General features: G+C 40.1%; 1 protein-coding gene across 1 annotated transcript in view; it reads left to right on the top strand.

The window, feature by feature from the left end:
* Window positions 1-18,364, top strand: part of LOC115210718 (glutamate--cysteine ligase catalytic subunit) — a 103,240-nt gene extending 84,876 nt beyond the window's left edge. The window contains exons 9-16 of the mRNA XM_029779420.2: window positions 75-213; window positions 2,894-3,006; window positions 4,639-4,731; window positions 7,963-8,067; window positions 9,319-9,400; window positions 11,503-11,600; window positions 12,838-12,955; window positions 17,374-18,364. Of these exons, the coding sequence (XP_029635280.1) occupies window positions 75-213; window positions 2,894-3,006; window positions 4,639-4,731; window positions 7,963-8,067; window positions 9,319-9,400; window positions 11,503-11,600; window positions 12,838-12,955; window positions 17,374-17,618 (993 nt within the window). The 3' untranslated portion in view covers window positions 17,619-18,364. The remainder of the gene's footprint in view (window positions 1-74; window positions 214-2,893; window positions 3,007-4,638; window positions 4,732-7,962; window positions 8,068-9,318; window positions 9,401-11,502; window positions 11,601-12,837; window positions 12,956-17,373) is intronic.
* Window positions 18,365-19,495: the final 1,131 nt, after the last annotated feature.

The following is a 19,495-nucleotide window of genomic DNA, read 5'->3' as shown; positions in this document are numbered from 1 at the left end:
AATTGTTGATTTTATTTATCTAAAAAATTATTTCTTTACTCTTCTGTTGCTCAAACATGAAACTTTTCCTTCAGCCTTTAAAACATGATCGCTTTTTGATCAATAAATCTCGCTATGACTCCATCGACAGTTACTTGTCCGAAGAAGGTCGTTGCTACAACGATTTACAGTTGGTGTATGACAAAGAGATTTATGAAGAGCTAATGGCTGAAGGTATGTCTTACGCAGTTTAACAATCTATGCTATAAATTTCAATCATAAGTGCTGGGTTTTTTTTTTAGCCATCACTACAACTTTTCATTTAAATTTTCATGAGTTGTTACATCTGTAAAAATCTTTAACTCTTTCTCTTGTATTTTTCCATATTAGAATGTCATCATCATCATCATCATCGTTTAACGTCCTCTTTCCATGCTAGCATAGGTTGGATGATTTGACTGAGGGCTGGCGAACCAGACGGCCGCACCAGGCTTCAATCTTGATCTGGCATAGTTTCTACAGCTGGATGCCCTTCCTAACGCCAACCATTCCGAGAGTGTAGCGGGTGCTTTTTACGTGCCACCGACACAGGGCCAATCAGGTGGTACTGGCAACGACCACACTCGAATCCTTTTACACATGCCACCAGCACAGGTGCCAGTAAGGCGACATTGGTAACGATCACGCTCGAATGGTGCCCTTTTACGTGCCACCAGCATGAAGCCAGTTGACTGCTCTGGCAACAATCATGCTTGGATGGTGCTCTTGGCACCCTACTAGCACGGGCACAAGTGCCAGTAAGGCGACGCTGGTAATGATCACACTCAAATGGTGCCCTTTTATGTGCCAATGTATTGTATGGTTTTGACAAATGTAAGTCATTTGCACATTGTATTGTTAGAAAAACTTATTTTTATAAATATGTACTTTTTTCTATCATTAACTCCAAAGAGGGGAACTCAACTTTGAAGGGCAAAACCTGTTGTCAGGAAGAGCTTGTGATGTCATTCATGGCCTACTGGCATGTTTACACTTATATTATCTATAAGGAGAATTTCTTGTCTTTAGACAAACTTGTGCAGTGTAATTGTCTTTCCATGTCTGAACATACATAAACATGTTAAATATGGCTATGTACAATCTACTAGGATTAAATTGACCAGATGTGTTGTGGTGCTCTTGCTACTGCGATCCCAACATTGCTATTGTGTAATTGTTCTGGTATCAGCTCTAAAGATGGATATTCCTAATGATTCAAGGATAAGATTTGGAAGATTTTTTTTAATGTAACACTGATTCAGCAGAACATTCTATGCAAAGTCAATCACTAAATTCAATATCAGACTGCTAATTGATAATTGCTTTTCTATTGTTTGATTTGTGTGTGCGTGTGTGTGTTCTTTGTTAAATGCATTCTGTTGATAGATATTGCATAGCACAAGGCAGCGAGCTGGCAGAAACGTTAGCATACTGGGCGAATTGCTTAGCAGTATTTCGTCTGCCATTACGTTCTGAGTTCAAATTCCACCGAGGTCGACTTTGCCTTTCTTCCTTTCGGGGTCGATAAATTAAGTACCAGTTACACACTGGGGTCGATGTAATCAACTTAATCCCTTTGTCTGTCCTTGTTTGTCCCCTCTATGTTTAGCCCCTTGTGGGTAGTAAAGAAATGAGAAATGTTAGCATGCCGAGCGAAATGCTTAGCGGTATTTTGTCTCCCGTTACGTTCTGAGTTCAAATTCCACCGAGGTCGACTTTGCCTTTCTTCTTTCGGGGTCGATAAATTAAGTACCAGTTACAACTGGGGTCGATGTAATCAACTTAATCCCTTTGTCTGTCCTTGTTTGTCCCCTCTATGTTTAGCCCCTTGTGGGTAGTAAAGAAATGAGAAATGTTAGCATGCCGGGCGAAATGCTTAGCGGTATTTTGTCTCCCGTTACGTTCTGAGTTCAAATTCCACCGAGGTCGACTTTGCCTTTCTTCCTTTCGGGGTCGATAAATTAAGTACCAGTTACACACTGGGGTCGATGTAATCAACTTAATCCCTTTGTCTGTCCTTGTTTGTCCCCTCTATGTTTAGCCCCTTGTGGGTAGTAAAGAAATGAGAAATGTTAGCATGCCGGGCGAAATGCTTAGCGGTATTTTGTCTCCGTTACGTTCTGAGTTCAAATTCCACCGAGGTCGACTTTGCCTTTCTTCTTTCGGGGTCGATAAATTAAGTACCAGTTACACACTGGGGTCGATGTAATCAACTTAATCCCTTTGTCTGTCCTTGTTTGTCCCCTCTATGTTAGCCCCTTGTGGGTAGTAAAGAAATGAGAAATGTTAGCATGCCGGGCGAAATGCTTAGCGGTATTTTGTCTCCCGTTACGTTCTGAGTTCAAATTCCACCGAGGTCGACTTTGCCTTTCTTCCTTTCGGGGTCGATAAATTAAGTACCAGTTACACACTGGGGTCGATGTAATCAACTTAATCCCTTTGTCTGTCCTTGTTTGTCCCCTCTATGTTTAGCCCCTTGTGGGTAGTAAAGAAATGAGAAATGTTAGCATGCCGGGCGAAATGCTTAGCGGTATTTTGTCTCCCGTTACGTTCTGAGTTCAAATTCCACCGAGGTCGACTTTGCCTTTCTTCCTTTCGGGGTCGATAAATTAAGTACCAGTTACACACTGGGGTCGATGTAATCAACTTAATCCCTTTGTCTGTCCTTGTTTGTCCCCTCTTTGTTTAGCCCCTTGTGGGCAATAACAAAAATAAGATATTGCATAAGTACCATCTATTACAAACTGAAACTTTTGGTTGTTTAGTAGTTAGGAAATTCGTGTAACTTAGTCAAATGGTCAATTGACATTGTATTTTGGAGTTTTAATTTCTGGACCACAAATAAGTGAATGTAAAATAATATTATATTTATCAGGTATTGATGATTTGCTCTCTCAGCATATTGCCCATCTGTTCATTCGGGACCCTATCTCCTTGTTTGAAGAAAAGATTAACCAGAATGATAGTACTGATACGGACCATTTTGAGGTAAGTTTCATTTGTATTTAGCTGTATCATTGGTTTATGAGGACCTTAGATGACCAGTTAGTTACATTGGAGATTATAGTCGAGTAAGTTGGCTAGGTCATTACCATGTGGATTTTCTCAAATGAGTTTTTCTAGAATCTGGGAAGGCACCTTTTAATATATATATATGATTCAAAATGAAGGCACGTGGCTCAGTGGTTAGAGCGTCGAGCTTACGATCGTGAGGTTGTGAGCTCGAATCCTGGACCGGGCTGCGTGTTCTTGAGCAAGACACTTTATTTCACGTTGCTCCAGTTCACTCAGCTGTAGAAATGAGTTGCGACGTCACGGGTGCCAAGCTGTATCGGCCTTTGCCTTTCCCTTGGATAACACTGGTAGCGTGGAGAGGGGAGGCCGGTATGCATGGGTGACTGCTGGTCTTCCATAAACCACCTTGCCCAGACTTGTGACTAGGAGGGTAACTTTCTAGGTGCAGTCCCATGGTCAGTGTCGTGACCAAAGGGGGTCCCGATGTCCCGATGATTCAAATGTACAAAAAATAAAAGACAGAGACAAAACAAGTGAAGGAACAATAAACTAAGTGTTATTAGTTTGATGGTCAGGAAAAATGGAAAATCTTTGATGTTTTGAGCTTAAGCTCTTTGACGGAAAAATAATGAGGAAAGAAAATGGAGAGAAAAAACATGTTTGGATTAATGGGTTCAAATGTCATATATATATATATATATATATACACACACACACACTATGTATTCTTATATTCTCTTACTTGTTTCAGTCATTTGACTGTGGCCATGCTGGAGCATCGCCTTTATTCAAACAAACTGACCCCAGGACTTATTCTTTGTAAGCCTAGTACTTACTCTATCGGTCTCTTTTGCCGAACTGTTAAGTTGCAGGGATGTAAACACACCAACATTGGTTGTCAAGGGGGATAAACACAGACACACAAATACATACATACAGTTTATGAGAAGTGTAACATGGTTCATAATTGCATGTACTGTGTTATTCTTGAAAAGTGATGAAGAAGTAACGTTTCAATCCGGCAACAAGAATTCCTCGGAAAAATCCTAAATACTGAATGTAGCTTAGCTTCCTGTTTTTATGCAGGGAGGAGGAAGCACTCCGTCGGTTACGACGATGAGGGTTCCGGTTGATCCGAATCAACGGAACAGCCTGCTTGTGAAATTAATGTGTAAGTGGCTGAGCACTCCACAGACACGTGTACCCTTAACGTAGTTCTCGGGGATATTCAGCGTGACACAGAAAGTGACAAGGCCGGCCCCTTGAAATACAGGTACAACAGAAACAGGAAGTAAGAGTGAGAGAAAGTTGTGGTGAAAGAGTACAGCAGGGTTCACCACCATCCCCTGCCGGAACCTCGTGGAGCTTTAGGTGTTTTCGCTCAATAAACACTCACAACGCCCGGTCTGGGAATCGAAACCGCGATCCTATGACCGCGAGTCCGCTGCCCTAACCACTGGGCCATTGCGCCTCCACTGTTTTTATGCAAATACAATAATGAATGACAAGGTTTTTAACCATCCACATGTTGTAATTTCAATTCGTAGTTCAAACCATATAATTTTTTATTTAAATATCGCATATGTTTTTCTTTTTTCTTTGTAGAATATCCAATCAACAAATTGGCAGTCATTAAGATTTAAACCTCCCCCACCAGGTTCCAATATTGGTTGGAGAGTTGAATTCAGACCAATGGAGGTAAGATAGAATCACTCTTTCGGATCTTTTCGGTTTGACCGGCAGTTTTTTAAAATAATTTCTATGTAACTAAACACTTTTAAACTTCGTACACTGGTAGAATGTGTTTATAAAACATCTTTTTCTCTTGGCTTTATTGAGAAAATTCTATAGTTTGTAAGATATTTGTTGGTGTTTTTCTTCAGTTTCTGCAATCTCAACCAATCAATGACATCTATTGAGGTGAAAACATTCTGTGCCGTATGAAAATGTCCCTCGTTTAAAAAACAGATTGGGTTTATTTACATTTCTGAAGAAAAAAAGATACCCTTCCCCCCACCCCTAACCCTAATTCTAATCCTAACCCTAAAACAGGTTGAAATGCAATAGATTGATACTAGGGTCATAATTATGGGTGACAATTTCATATGACACCGCTAGAAAAAACTGCCGTTCAAACCGAAAAGATCCCACTCTTTCTAATCAGTGAAGTAACTGATTTATACTTCGGTGAGCACTAATGTCATGGTATGAAATTTTGGCCTCTTGCTGAAGAGAATGATATTCTCTGAACGTTTTAAAATCTCTTATTTGTTTTTACATCTCTTTTTCCCATGCTAGCTTAGGTTAGCCAAATATACTATTGAGGCATTGTTTTTTACAGCCAGATGCCCTTCCTATCAGTAACCCTTACCTGTTTTTCAAATAAGGGACATCTTTATTTCTCTTGGCTTCAGAGGTATGAAGTGAATGGGCGATTTATTGACAGAAGTGCCAACAACATCACTACTCAAACATCATAACTTTTATATGAGTAAATGCGGCTCCTGTGCTGGTGCCACATAAAAAGCACCATTTCAGCGTGGTCGATGCCAGTGCCGCCTGACTGGGCCCCATGCCAGTGGCACATAAAAAGCACCCATTACACTCTAGGAGTGGTTGGCATTAGGAAGGACATCCATCTGTAGAAACCTTGCCAGATCAGATTGGAGCCTGGTGCAGCCTTCTGGCTTGCCAGTCCTTAGTCAAACAGTCCAGCCCATGCCAGCATGGAAAGTGGACATTAAATGATGATGATATATATGTATATGCACACATATATTTATATGATATATACATGTGTGTGTGTGTGTTTATGGCAAGCCTTTTTTTTCAGTTTCTGTGTACTAAATCCACTCGCAAGGCTCTGGTTGGTCCAGGATTATGATAGAAGACAGTTGCCCAAGGTGTCACATAGTGGGACTGAAACTGAAACCACATGATTGGGAAGCAAACTTCTTAACCACACGGCCATATGTCTATGCTTTATATTTAAGCGAATTGAAGATGGAAAATTAACATTTTTAGTAAAGAAAATTTAAGATTGCCATTGAGATTGTACATCAGCCAATGAATAATTTGGCCTTAAATTTTGGCACAAGGTTAGCTAAATCAAATAGACTGATCCCAGTGTGCAACTGGGATCCTGGTTAATTTATTGATCCTGAAAGGATGAAAAGCAAATTGAACCTGATGTCATTTGAACTCACAATGTAAAGACAGACAAATTGCTACTAGGCATTTATCCTGGCTTACTCATGATTCTGCCAGCTTGCCACCTTAAACACCAGATGAATAATTTGAAAATGACTTCTGTTTGTTTTCAGAGTTGTACTTGTCTAACAAGAGACCTTAAGAACAAGTATTGAGACCAAAGCCATTACATTGCAGAAGAGCCATTTAGTAACATGCAAAAATGTTACATTCACTTTAACCATTTCATCATATCATCATCATCATTTAACGTCCGCTTTCCATACTAGCATGGGTTGGATGATTTAATTGAGGGCTGGTGAACCAGATGGCTGCACCAGGCTCCAATCTTGATATGGCAGCGTTTCTACAGCTGGATGCCCTTCCTAACGCCAACCACTCCAAGAGTAGTGGTTGCTTTTACGTGCCACCGGCACGGGAGCCAGTCAGGTAGTACTGGCAACAACCTCGCACACATGCCACCGGCACAGGTGCAAGTAAGGCGACGCTGGTAACGATCATGCTTGAATGGTGCCTTTTACGTGCCACTGACACGGAAGCCAGTTATCCGCTCTGGCAATGATCACGCTTGGATGGTGCTCTTAGCACCCTACTAGCATGGGGCTCAAGTGCCAGTAAGGTGATGCTGGTAACGATCACACTCAAATGGTGCCTTTTATGTGCCACTGGCACAGAAGCCGGTTAGCCGCTCTGTCAATGATCAGATTTCTCTGTTAAATGTAATGCTTATTTATTCATATTGTTTTGAACAAATCATGTTATCTTGTAGCTTTGAGATTTCAATAGCATAATTGTATAGTTTTGGAATGACATTGTAGCGTAGGTGTGAGAGGCCTGATCTGGTCAGTTTGTCCATTAAAGAGGGAGAACATTTGGGCCACATATGGTTGGTTTGAATGCTAAGTGATCAGATTCATTTCATTAGCTGTCAGAATTTTCCCTGCACAATTGCAGCCTAACGAGGGATACGGTTGTATTAGAAAACAGTTGCTCTTATTAACTGCTTGTTTGTTTGAAAGCAATAGAAGTAATGGTAAAATGGTTGAAGTAATGGTATGAAGGCGGCGAGCTGGCAGAAACGTTAGCACACCAGGCGAAATGCTTAGCAGTATTTCGTCTGCCGCTACGTTCTGAGTTCAAATTCTGCCGAGGTCGACTTTGCTTTTCATCCTTTCGGGGTCGATTAAATAAGTACCAGTTACGCACTGGAGTCGATATAATCGACTAAATCCGTTTGTCTCTCCTTGTTTGTCTCCTCTGTGTGTAGCCCCTTGTGGGCAGTAAAGAAATAGGTATTTCGTTTGTCGCTACGTTCTGAGTTCAAATTCTGCCGAGGTCAACTTTGCCTTTCATCCTTTCGGGGTCGATTAAATAAGTGCCAGTTACGCACTGGGGTCGATATAATCGACTAAATCCGTTTGTCTGTCCTTGTTTGTCCCCTCTGTGTGTAGCCCCTTGTGAGCAGTAAAGAAATAGGTAAAATGGTTGAAATAGCACTTTCCTAATTTTACTTCACTTATGTGTTGTACCATTGACGAGTGCATTATTTTACCTTTGTAGTGGAGCAGTTTCATTTTCTTCTTGTCATCCATCTCATATATGTCATCGCATTCTCTGTCACCTCTGTTTGTCATTGTGACTTTTGTTACTCATCTCCTCTCTCTCTCTCTTATTACAGATGTTATTCATTGGTCTTTGCTTTCTTTTTTTTTTTTGCAGATTCAGTTATCCGACTTTGAAAACGCAGCCTATGTTGTATTTATTGTTCTCGTTACTCGAGCTATTTTAACTTTCAAGCTGAACTTATTAATTCCTATATCAAAGGTAAGCTACCTGAATATCATTGTCATCGTTATCATCATAATGGCCATTATCATCATTCTACACCCACTTTTCCATGCTTACATGGCTCAGAATGAATTCACTGAGGCAGATTTTCTATGGCTGCATCCCCTTTCCATGCAACGTAATATTGGCAGAAACGTTAGCATGATGGGCGAAATGCGTAGCCATATTTCGTCTGTCATTACGTTCTGAGTTCAGATTCCACCGAGGTCGACTTTGCCTTTCATCCTTTCAGGGTCGATAAATAAAGTACCAGTTTCGCACTGGGGTCAATGTAATCAACTTAATCTCTTTGTCTGTCCTTGTTTGTCCCCTCTATGTTTAGCCCCTTGTAGGCAGTAAAAAAAAATATTTTCCTCATGACCAAACACACTTGTCATGGAAGACTGGAAAAAAACTACATCACCTCTGTGATGATGATGCTTGTTTAAAACCAACACATGATGCCAAGATGCAAATACACACAGACACTCACATTCATGCATGCGCGCACGGCTCCTGCACAGTTTCCATCTATCAAATTCACTCCTGATGCTTCGGTAGAAAACACTAGTGCCAAAGTGCCACAGCAGAATTGAACCCGAAACCACATGGTTTTAAGGTGAATTTCTTAACCAAACAGACATACCTTGATTCATCTTATAATTACTATCTGTTGCTGCTATTAAGGGCATCCAGCCTTAGAAACCCTGCCAAAACAGACATTGGAGCTCAGCACAGTCTTCTGGCTTAACAGTTCCTATCAAATTGTCTGACCCATAGAAAACAAACATTAACCCATTCATTACTGTATTTATTTTGGGATGCTCTGTGTTTCTTTCAATTAATTTTAAATATAACCAAGAATTTAATGAAATAACTTAGTTATCATTCAGCTAGTGTTAAGAGCATAAATTGTGACTAAGGTTTGGCGGAAGATTTTAATTCAGAACTTTTGAAAACAAGACATTTTTACTCAGAGTTAGAGCCGGTTTCAGCCAGGTTGGTAATGAAAGGGTTAAACGATGACGATGATGATGACGTCAACCTGTATTTCTTTCCTTGAATTAAAACAACATCATTTGACATAAACTTGAAGTAAGTGTAACTAACTTTGATAGTTAGAACGCAAGCCATCAACTTCTAAATCCACAGAGCCCTTCTTAGATGCATGTGGTCTTCCAGTAAGTTGTATACAATTTGATAGTTTTGCTTCTTTTGTAGATTTTTATCTTATTTTTCTTATGGTAGGTTGATGAAAATATGGTAACTGCTCAACAGAACAATGCTGCACGCTTGGGAAAGTTCTATTTTAGGAAAGATATCCTAACTGGTAGGTTAAAAAATAATTTTGTATCCTTTGTTTATATAATTAATAACAGCATCTATCAACCAGACTATCAGATGTTATACATCACTGGTCACAATGCACTTCCAATTCCTTCTTGATTTTTTTTTTCCATCTGGCCTGAATGGTGTACCTCGCCGTCCACTCGTTGTGCCTGTCCACTATTTACTTGTGGTGGAACAGCCCACTTCTCTCACTTGGGGTGTCCTCCACATCAGTATCTCTTTCCAAACTCTTGTGTACCACTTGGCAATTTCATGGGTCCACTTGTTGTCTCTGAACCTTGTGACATGTCTGGCCCTGCAGAACTTGCACTTTTGGTATTCTGCAATGACGTCGTTCACCCTGCTTCATTCTCGAATCACTTCATTTTAGATATGCTCTCATAATGAAAGTCCTTGCATGGACCTCTTCGTGGTGCTTTTGTGTCATAGCCAATCAATGATGTTCTTCCCTCTTCATAGCACAAAATCAGACAGAGGTGGGAAGCAATAAAATTGGGATGCTAAAGGAATACATCTTCTTGAGGCACAAAATGAAGAATATGTGTTGAGACGTGGATAATGTAATCTCAAGAACAGGAGCAGGGTGGAAGGCTTTTACCTCAATAAAAGATAATTGATGTATGATATTAACATAAACTTCCAAATTTTTCAGTCAAATTTAAAAGGAAAACAAAAAATCTAATAATCTGTTTTAACTCTTTCTTAATGAGATTATGTCTTTAACGTTGTGTTGTATTTTCCCAGTGCATTACACTAATAACTTATGTAAATCAAGATAGGCATATAAACTTTTATAGTGTATTCTAAACATTGGAGGTTTATTCAAATACTTATACCAGTTTTTGTTTGTTCCTTCTCGAGCCACGCCTGGCTCATAAGGGCCGGTTTCACAGTTTCATTGGCATATAGGTTCCCCACCTGGATGGGATGCCAGTCCATTGCAGGTGAGCTGCAAGAGGCAGGAGGAAAGAGTGAGAGAAAGTTGTGGCGAAAGAGTCAGCAGAGGTTCACCATTACCTTCTGCTGGAGCCGTGTGGAGCTTAGGTTTTTTTGCTCATAAACACACACATTGCCCGGTCTGAGATTCGAACCCGCGATCCCTCGACTGTGAGTCCGCTGCTCTAACTACTAGGCCATGTGCCTCCACATACCAGTTTGATACTCCTTCTCTACTGACACCAACCTATTGTGCAACAACATATTATCAATTACTTGCTCCAGTACATAGGCTATATGAGACCCAAAGAAGATGGCAATGTTTTGCTTTGTGACCCTTGCCACACTTTTACTTCTTCAGTAGTGTTGGTGTCCCCCAAAAAAGTACCCTCTACACTCTGTTAAATGGTCGGCACTAGGAAAAGCATCTACTTGACTCTCAAGCCTGATGCAGCTCCACAGCTTATTTGATCTTGTCAAACTGTCCAATTGATGCCAGCATGGAAAACAGACATTGAATGATAATGATATTCAAATATCTTAATAATAATAATGAAATTATTGTATACAGTGCTCAGGTGCACCACAACTTGTCAAAAGTGTGTATAAAGTATATGCAGTAATGTACAAATGTCTGGAAAGTGAACAGTGTATGAGTCAGATACATGCTTGCGTGTGTATGGAGGAGAGAAAATCAAGTGTAGTGTTGAAAAATCTCAGGAAGCACGGAAGTTTTGAAGGATGCAGTGCTCTGACAACTAACAACTGATGCCGGCAGTTTGTTCCATACTTCAGCAACTCTCAGCGTGAAAAAATGTTTCCAAAAGTCATGGGAGCTGTGCTGTTTTCTTTCTTTGTAAATATATCCACGGGTGTTAGAGAGGTGGGGTTTGAAAAGGTACTCAGAGTTATTGTTAGTAAAATGGTTAATAATTTTATGGGTGTCGGCCAAGTCAGCTGCCAGACGTCGAAGTTTCAATATATCCATGCCCAGGGAAGTAAGGCGTTCAGAATATGGCAAATGTCTGATGGAGGGTATTCTCTTCCTCCTATAGGTCATCATTAATTTATGAAAATTTCTTGTTTCGCTTTGGCTTTAATATCAATAATATCTGTTGCTTAATATTTGTAATCACTTCTTAACAGTCAACTCACCACCTGAGGCTGCAGAATGTGTTGGTTGTTGTGAACGGATTGATGAAAAATACACCTTGATGACAATAAATGAAATCATTAATGGAAAAGTAAGATTCTAACTTTTACAACATTTTAATATCACAAACATCTCTAATCTTTCATCATCTGACACAAAATCACCTCCTCCAATGCCCCTTCCCCTCTCAAAGATTCCTTGTTTTATAAAGTTACTTGGTGATCTTGCCAGTTTAGGTGCTACTGAAAAAGCACCCAGTCCACACTGTGAAGTGGTTGGCATTTGGAAGAGCATCCAGCTGTATAAGCTACACCAAAACTGTCCTTGCTTGTGTGAGTGCCATGTAAAAAGCACTCAGCCCACTTGATGAAGTGGTTGGTGGTAGGAAGGGCATCCAGCCATAAAAACCATGCCAAAACAGAAACTGAAGTTGGTTGCTGCCTCCTGTCTGGCCAGCTCCTGTCAAACCTATTTCTTTATTATCCACAAGGGGCTAAACACAGAGGGGACAAACAAGAACAGACACATGGATTAAGTCGATTATACTTAATTTATCGACCCTGAAAGGATGAAAGGCAAAGTCGACCTCGGCGGAATTTGAACTTAGAACGTAGCGGCAGGCGAATTCCCGCTAAGCATTTCGCCCGGAGTGCTAATGTTTTTGCCAGCTCGCCACCTTGTCAAGCCGTCCAACCCATGCTAGCATGGAAGGAAGATGTTAACGATGATGATCTATGATATGTTAGGTCAGCCCCAAAATCTGAAATCCTAAATATGTATTGCTACAAGAACTGCAAGGAAAATTAAGTAATATGCTAAAGGACTTACCAGAGGACTTTGAATTACTTATTTGTGTGTGGTTTTTTAGCTAGCCATGACCACCCCATCCGAGATTTGCAGCTTAAGGCATGTAGTCACCAACCTTTACTTGTTTTTATTTCACTGGTCTTCACATGTTGAAACAAATGTCATCTATGCTCAAGCAATATTAACGTGAAGAAGGTGGCGAGCTGGCAGAATTGTTAGCACGCCAGGCGAAATGCTTAGTGGTATTTCGTCTGCCGTTACGTTCTGAGTTCAAATTCCACCAAGGTCGACTTTGCCTTTCATCCTTTCGGGGTCGATTAAATAAGTACCAGTTACGCACTGGGGTCGATATAATCGACTTAATCCATCTGTCTGTCCTTGTTTGTCTCCTCTGTGTTTAGCCCCTTGTGGGTAGTAAAGAAATAGGTATTGAAAGGGTTAAAGTGCGTGTACATTTTTTGGGATATCTTTTATGTGTATATAAATTTATCATCTTTCAAATAAAATGATTTCTTTTACAGGAGGATTTCCCTGGTTTAGTTCCTATGGTCAACAAATATTTAGATTACATTGAATGTGATGTTGATACCCGGTGCACTGTATTACAGTATTTGAAATTAATATCCAAAAGAGCTTCAGGTGAATTGCTTTCTTTTTATTTTCATTTTTCTTTAAATATATTATAATGGCACAGGATATGTTATAAGGCGCAGGAGTGGCTGTGTGGTAAGTAGCTTGCTTACGAACCACATGGTTCTGGGTTCAGTCCCACTGCGTAGCACCTTGGCCAAGTGTCTTCTACTGTAGCTTCGGGCCGACCAAAGCCTTGTGAGTGGATTTTGTAGACGGAAACTGAAAGAAGCACATTGTATATCTATGTTTCTATGTCTGTGTTGTCCCACCACCATCGCTTGACAACCGATGCTGGTGTGTTTACGTCCCCATAACTTAGTGGTTTGGCAAAAGAGACCAATAAAATAAGTACTAGGCTTACAAAGAATAAGTCCTGGAGTCGATTTGCTCGACTAAAGGTGGTGCTCCAGCATGGCCACAGTCAAATGACTGAAACAAGTAAAATAGTAACCTGTGCAAAACTGCTTTGATTGTTTTATTTATGTATTGGCCACATTTGGAATATCATTGTATCCATGTGATCCAAACTGTCGACACACTTTATTCTCTACCATCCCACGCAGGATCAGTTGTAACACTGATATTTGTCTCATCAAAATATGTCATATTTTAGTTCATTTTCTTACTTGTTTTACACACGATTGAATACTATGTCGCCTTCTGTGTTAGTAGGCGCAGGAGTGGCTGTGTGGTAAGTAGCTTGTTTACCAACCACATGGTTCCGGGTTCAGTCCCACTGCGTGGCACCTTGGGCAAGTGTCTTCTACTATAGCCTCGGGCCGACCAAAGCCTTGTGAGTGGATTTGGTAGACGGAAACTGAAAGAAGCCCGTCGTATATATGTATATATATATATGTGTGCGTGTATGTTTGTCCCCCTAGCATTGCTTGACAACCGATGCTGGTGTGTTTATGTCCCCGTTACTTAGCGGTTCAGCAAAAAGAGACTGATAGAATAAGTACTGGGCTTACAAAGAATATGTCCCGGGGTCGAGTTGCTCGACTAAAGGCAGTGCTCCAGCATGGCCGCAGTCAACTGACTGAAACGAGTAAAAGAGTAAAGAGTAGGGTTTTTGTTTTTACACTTGAATGCTGTACTTCTTTATGAGTAGGGTTTTCCTTTTCACACTTGAATGCTGTGCCTATTTGCTTGTGAATATCAGGGCTGTGGGGTCGAAACAAAAACTTCGACTCCAACTCCTCTTTATGTAATCAAGTGATTGTGGTCTACATATCTCATAAAGCATATACCTATGCTTGTACTTTGAGTAGGCCTGTGTGTTATAACTGGTTTATATTAAAGTCGGATGTAGAGGGTTCGTTGGACACAGTGTGAGACGACTGTTGTTATCGTTAGGCCTAACTCATCATAAAGTCAATACCACCATGACCGATATCCAAACTACAGTGGAGAAGGCTAGCTGATGAGTGATGTCTAGAATAATGAGCTTTATTTGATAACCAGCTGATCTAGCAAGCGGGGCCTCATATCAGTGTGCATTGATGCCGTCGAGAGGTAGGCCCCAAAACGGCGCGCATTCTCTCCTGATGACCCCATACACTTGCTGGCTTCCGGTATGCAGAGTTTTTGACTGGTTGCACTTGCATGTGCAAGTTGTTTGCAAGACATATAAAGACATTGTGAGTCAGAGTCAGTATAGTTTTACTGACTCCAAATCCAGCGACCCCTTAACCCTTTTGTTACCAACCCGGCTGAAGCCGGCCCTGGCTCTGAGTACAAATGGCTTGTTTTCAAAAGATTTGAACTAAAATCTTCCACCAAACCTTTGTCACAATTTATGTTCTTAACACTAGCTGAATGATAACTTATTATATTTAAAGTAATTAAAAGAAACACAGAGCATCTCAAAATAAATACAGTAATATAGCCTTTGTTTTTGCATTTGAATGCTCTTCCTATCGCTAAACACTCATCCTTGAAGCTAGAATAGAGTTTCTTTTAGCTAAACTTTATCAAGAGTTATGTAACTTGCCCAAAGACAAAGTCACAACAAAACGGTTTGAATTCGTAGTCAAGGAATCAGTTGTCCAATACCTGACTACTTAGCCTTGGTGTGTGTGTGATTGGCCATTCATTTCTAGTTCTCTGTGAAAACATGTTTGGCTATGGGGAAATATTACCTTGTTTGGAAGCAGTTGAAGGCTGGTGACAAGGAAGGCATCTGTCCATAGGAAAATCTGCCTCAGTAAACATCGTCTGACCGTTACAAGCATGGAAAAGTGAACGTTAAAATGCTGATGATGACACATATACACACATCATCATCATCATTTAACGTCCATTTTCCATGCTAGCATGGGTCGGACGGTTCGACCGGGGTCTGGTAAGCCATGAAAGCTGCACCAGGCTCCAGTCTGACCTGGCAGTGTTTCTACAGCTGGATGCCCTTCCTAACGCCAACCACTCCAAGAGTGTAGTGGATGTTTTTTATATGCCACCGGCACAGGGCCAGAGGAGGCTGGAAAACAGCCAGGATCGGTAGGTGCTTTTACGTGTCACCAACACGAACGCCAGTCAGGTGGCGCTGGCATCTGCCACGTTCAGACGGTGCTTTTTACGTGTCACCGGCACAGGTGTCTTAACTACAATTTCCATTATATATATATATTATGCAATGTGTTTAGTTAATAATTAACATAGTTACAACCCTTGTTTTGACTTAAACTAACATAATATTGTGTTGAGTTAAAAGGTTTGCAATATTTTGGTAATTTATTTGCTTTATTCAAGTTACAACAAAAGTAGTCTGGCATTCAGACTAGAGGCCATCAAGTTCCACTGTCTGAAGCCACCTTTCTGCCAGTTTTTATTATTATTATTCTACACTGATACCAGTTCTTGCTCTTGGAGGCAAAGAACTTCTTTCATTTCAAACCACTGAGCTATAGAACATTCTTTTGGAATGAAAATTAAGATGAACCACATGTGAGTTTTCTTCAGCTCGGGGTTTTTCTGTTTTATTTTTGGAACTTGTTTCCAGAACTTACTTTAAGACTAGGATTTGTGGATCATCTTTAGACCCAGATTCTCCTTAATCAGTTCTATTTTTACGGCAAATGATGACAACCATCATTGACCCATACCAGCTATGGAAAGATTTACAAGGTGAAGCCAGGCCTGAACTTTTGTAGGCCATCTCAACTGGCTAGGAAATATGAATCACTCCTTGTAACCAATGTTCCTCCAGTTTATAGTCTTTTATTTCAATATCATGCACTGTATTTACTTTCCTAATCAGATTGGACAAGTGATTGAAGTTCCTTGACAATGTCTATCTTTGTAAAAACTCTTTGTTCTGAAATTTGATTTCCTCAATTCTGATTTGGGTAATCATATGAAAAATTTATTTATTTGCTTCTTAGAGAGTGGGTTTTCAAGTTACTGGCTTTGTAATGACTAAGCAACACATGGTAAATAAGACACCAAGAGTCTTCATCTTTGAGAATGAATACAAAATCTTCCTCCCAACTCTGGTTTAAAATTGGTTTTTATTTTTTTCTTAGAATATTGTGACAGCATCTTCCTTCACAAACACTTGTAACTAAAGACTAGGTCTATACTACAACTAGACTTATATATATATATACATACACGTGCCGGTGGCACGTAAAAAGCACCATCTGTTCGTGTCCGTTGCCAGCCTTGCCTGGCCCCCGTGCCGGTGGCACGTAAAAACACCATCCGTTCATGTCCGTTGCCAGCCTTGCCTGGCCCCCGTGCCAATGGCATGTAAAAGCACCATCCGTTCGTGGCCGTTTGCCAGCTCCGTCTGGCACGTAAAAAGCACCCACTACACTCACGGAATGGTTGGCGTTAGGAAGGGCATCCAGCTGTAGAAACACTGCCAGATAAGACTGGCCTGATGCAGCCTTCTGGCTTCACAGACCCCAGTTGAACCGTCCAACCCATGCTAGCATGGAAAGCGGACGCTAAATGGTGATGATGATGATGATGATATATATTTAACATCGGCCGTTTTTCTGTCCTTGTTTCGTATACATTCGTAGCTTTTTTCCAAGGAATCTAATGCTCTTAGCTTAGTTTTTCCTTGGGGCTGGCCAGATTGGAGCAATCTCAAGATTAATCAGTCGAAATTGCGAGGATGATCCAGTTCTTGACTGAAGATTAAAGGCTTCGAATGACCCGTCCGTGTTTTTTGTACCGTCTTTTGGATGTTTTGCATTCTTGTCCCATTTTATATTATAATATATATATATATATATATTAATTTACATCTAATCAGTGAACTTTCAATGTCTTGTAAATGTTTTAGAAAAAAAAAAAAGAGGTAAGACAAGTGACTTATATGAATAATTTTCTTGTCATTTCCATCTTTTTTGGAAATGTTTAACAAACAAAATGTACAGAATTATAAATGCTTTTATGTTTCTGATATTAAACAGGGGAGCTCTTGACAATGGCCCAGTGGACAAGACAGTTTGTTACCAACCATGAAGACTACAAAAATGATTCAGTGGTCAGTGATAAAATCAACTACGATTTCCTGATGGAATGTGACAAAATTGCCTACGGTGAACATGACTGTCCACAACTATTTTTCAAGTATCATAGCCGTACACGAGACAACATCCCTGCTGCTGTTTCTAAAGCTGAAGCTAATCTAAACCGAAAAATCTATGCTAGCTAAATAAAAGATCAATGCTGTTACCCCCCACCCCAACTTGGTTTTAGGTTAAATTAGATACTGGATAATCATTTCTTCTTAATTTCATTCTTGATGTATCTCCCAGTTTTATTTACATTTTAATTAGCTTTTTTTTTAAACAACAAAGATTTTTTTAGTTTTTGGTGAGAAAAACTGTTTTTCTTTTTCTTCTGTTAATAGAATTTATATTTTATTTTTTTAATTGCCTTTGCTAACTCAAAGGTGTTGCTTCATGATTAAGCCTAAACCCCGGCCCTACTAATAAAACATTGTTAATGACAGATGAATGGAGAAAGGATATTGCAAACAAGTAGATAACTAAATGAAGATTTGTAATATTTTTGTCAAGCTTCTTTTCCACCAGTCTCACAGAAATTAAATCTAATATTAAATATGCTGATTCAACAAAAAGATAAATGAAATCCCGGAAAATGAAAAATCATTTTTTTATACAACAATTTCGGCTGATATGAGAGTTGTCAGTTTGTGTGAGAAATGTTGTTAGACTAGCTTCATGCTATAATTTTTATGCCTGCTAATTCTATTATAATTCATTGACTCTCTTCTGAGCAATGGTGTAATTAATGCTCAGTGTGATAATAATCATAAAGCATTCAGTCATATTCTGTTATGAACAATCATTCTTAATCTCCAGTTAAATGTTTATGAGAAAAACAAAAACATGAATAACTGAACTGTTGTTTTAAAATCTTTTCAGTTGTTGAAACTAAAATATCATGTTATAATCTTTTTTCTAAAATGAGAAATAAAATAATTTTTGAGTAAAGTGTTCAGCATGTTCAGTTTGTAAGAATATTTTTTCATCTTGCGCAAAAATGATCTTTCAAGCTAGCTGTAGAAGACTAACACGTAGAGGTGCAATGGCCCAGTGGTTAGGGCAGCGGATTTGCGGTTTCAATTCCCAGACCGGGCGTTGTGAGTGTTTATTGAGCGAAAACACCTAAAAGCTCCACGAGGCTCCGGCAGGGATGGTGGTGATCCCTAATTTCATGAGCAGGCTGTTCCGTTGATCGGATCAACCGGAACCCTCCTTCTCGTAACCGCTGGAGTGCTTCCATCCCAGAAGACTAACAAAACTTTTAGTCACAATGTAAGGGTAGCATGAACGAATCACTTATGCAACTTCACTGCAGGTTGAGATTCAAATGGAATATCAGTCATATTAATCCTACTAGGAGGGTCTATAAAAAGACCACAAGCAGGTGCCAGTTTTTTCTCAATAAGATTCACAGATTCAATCACTTGCTGAGAATGCATTAATTCATCATCATCATCATTTAACGTCCGTTTTCTATGCTAGCATGGGTTGGACGGTTCGACCGGGGTCTGGTAAGCCATGACAGCTACACCAGGCTCCAGTCTGACCTGGCAGTGTTTCTACAGCTGGATGCCCTTCCTAACGCCAACCACTCCAAGAGTGTAGTGGATGTTTTTTACATGCCACCGGCACAGGGCCAGAGGAGGCTGGCAAACAGCCAGGATCGGTAGGTGCTTTTACGTGTCACCGACACGAACGCCAGTCAGGTGGCGCTGGCATCTGCCACGTTCAGACGGTGCTTTTTATGTGTCACCAGCACAGGTGTCTTAACTACAATTTCCATTTGATTTTTATTTTGATGTTGGTGTTGACATAACAGAAATTTCCGCCATAAGAAACCTCTGCAATTCAGTAGTCTGACGAAAGCCTTCTAAAACTAATGTTGGTACTCTGTTAAAAGGTTTGTTCCTCTGCTGCTCAATTCAATTCAAAAGCTTCGAATGCAACATTTTTACATTGTAAATTATTATCAAACACTATTTCAGCATCTTCGCTAATGTTATTGGGTTGGTGCATAATT

Source organism: Octopus sinensis, linkage group LG4 (genome assembly GCF_006345805.1).
Source record: "Octopus sinensis linkage group LG4, ASM634580v1, whole genome shotgun sequence".
Classification (NCBI taxonomy): domain Eukaryota; kingdom Metazoa; phylum Mollusca; class Cephalopoda; order Octopoda; family Octopodidae; genus Octopus; species Octopus sinensis.
This window is presented reverse-complemented; position numbering and strand designations above follow the sequence as displayed.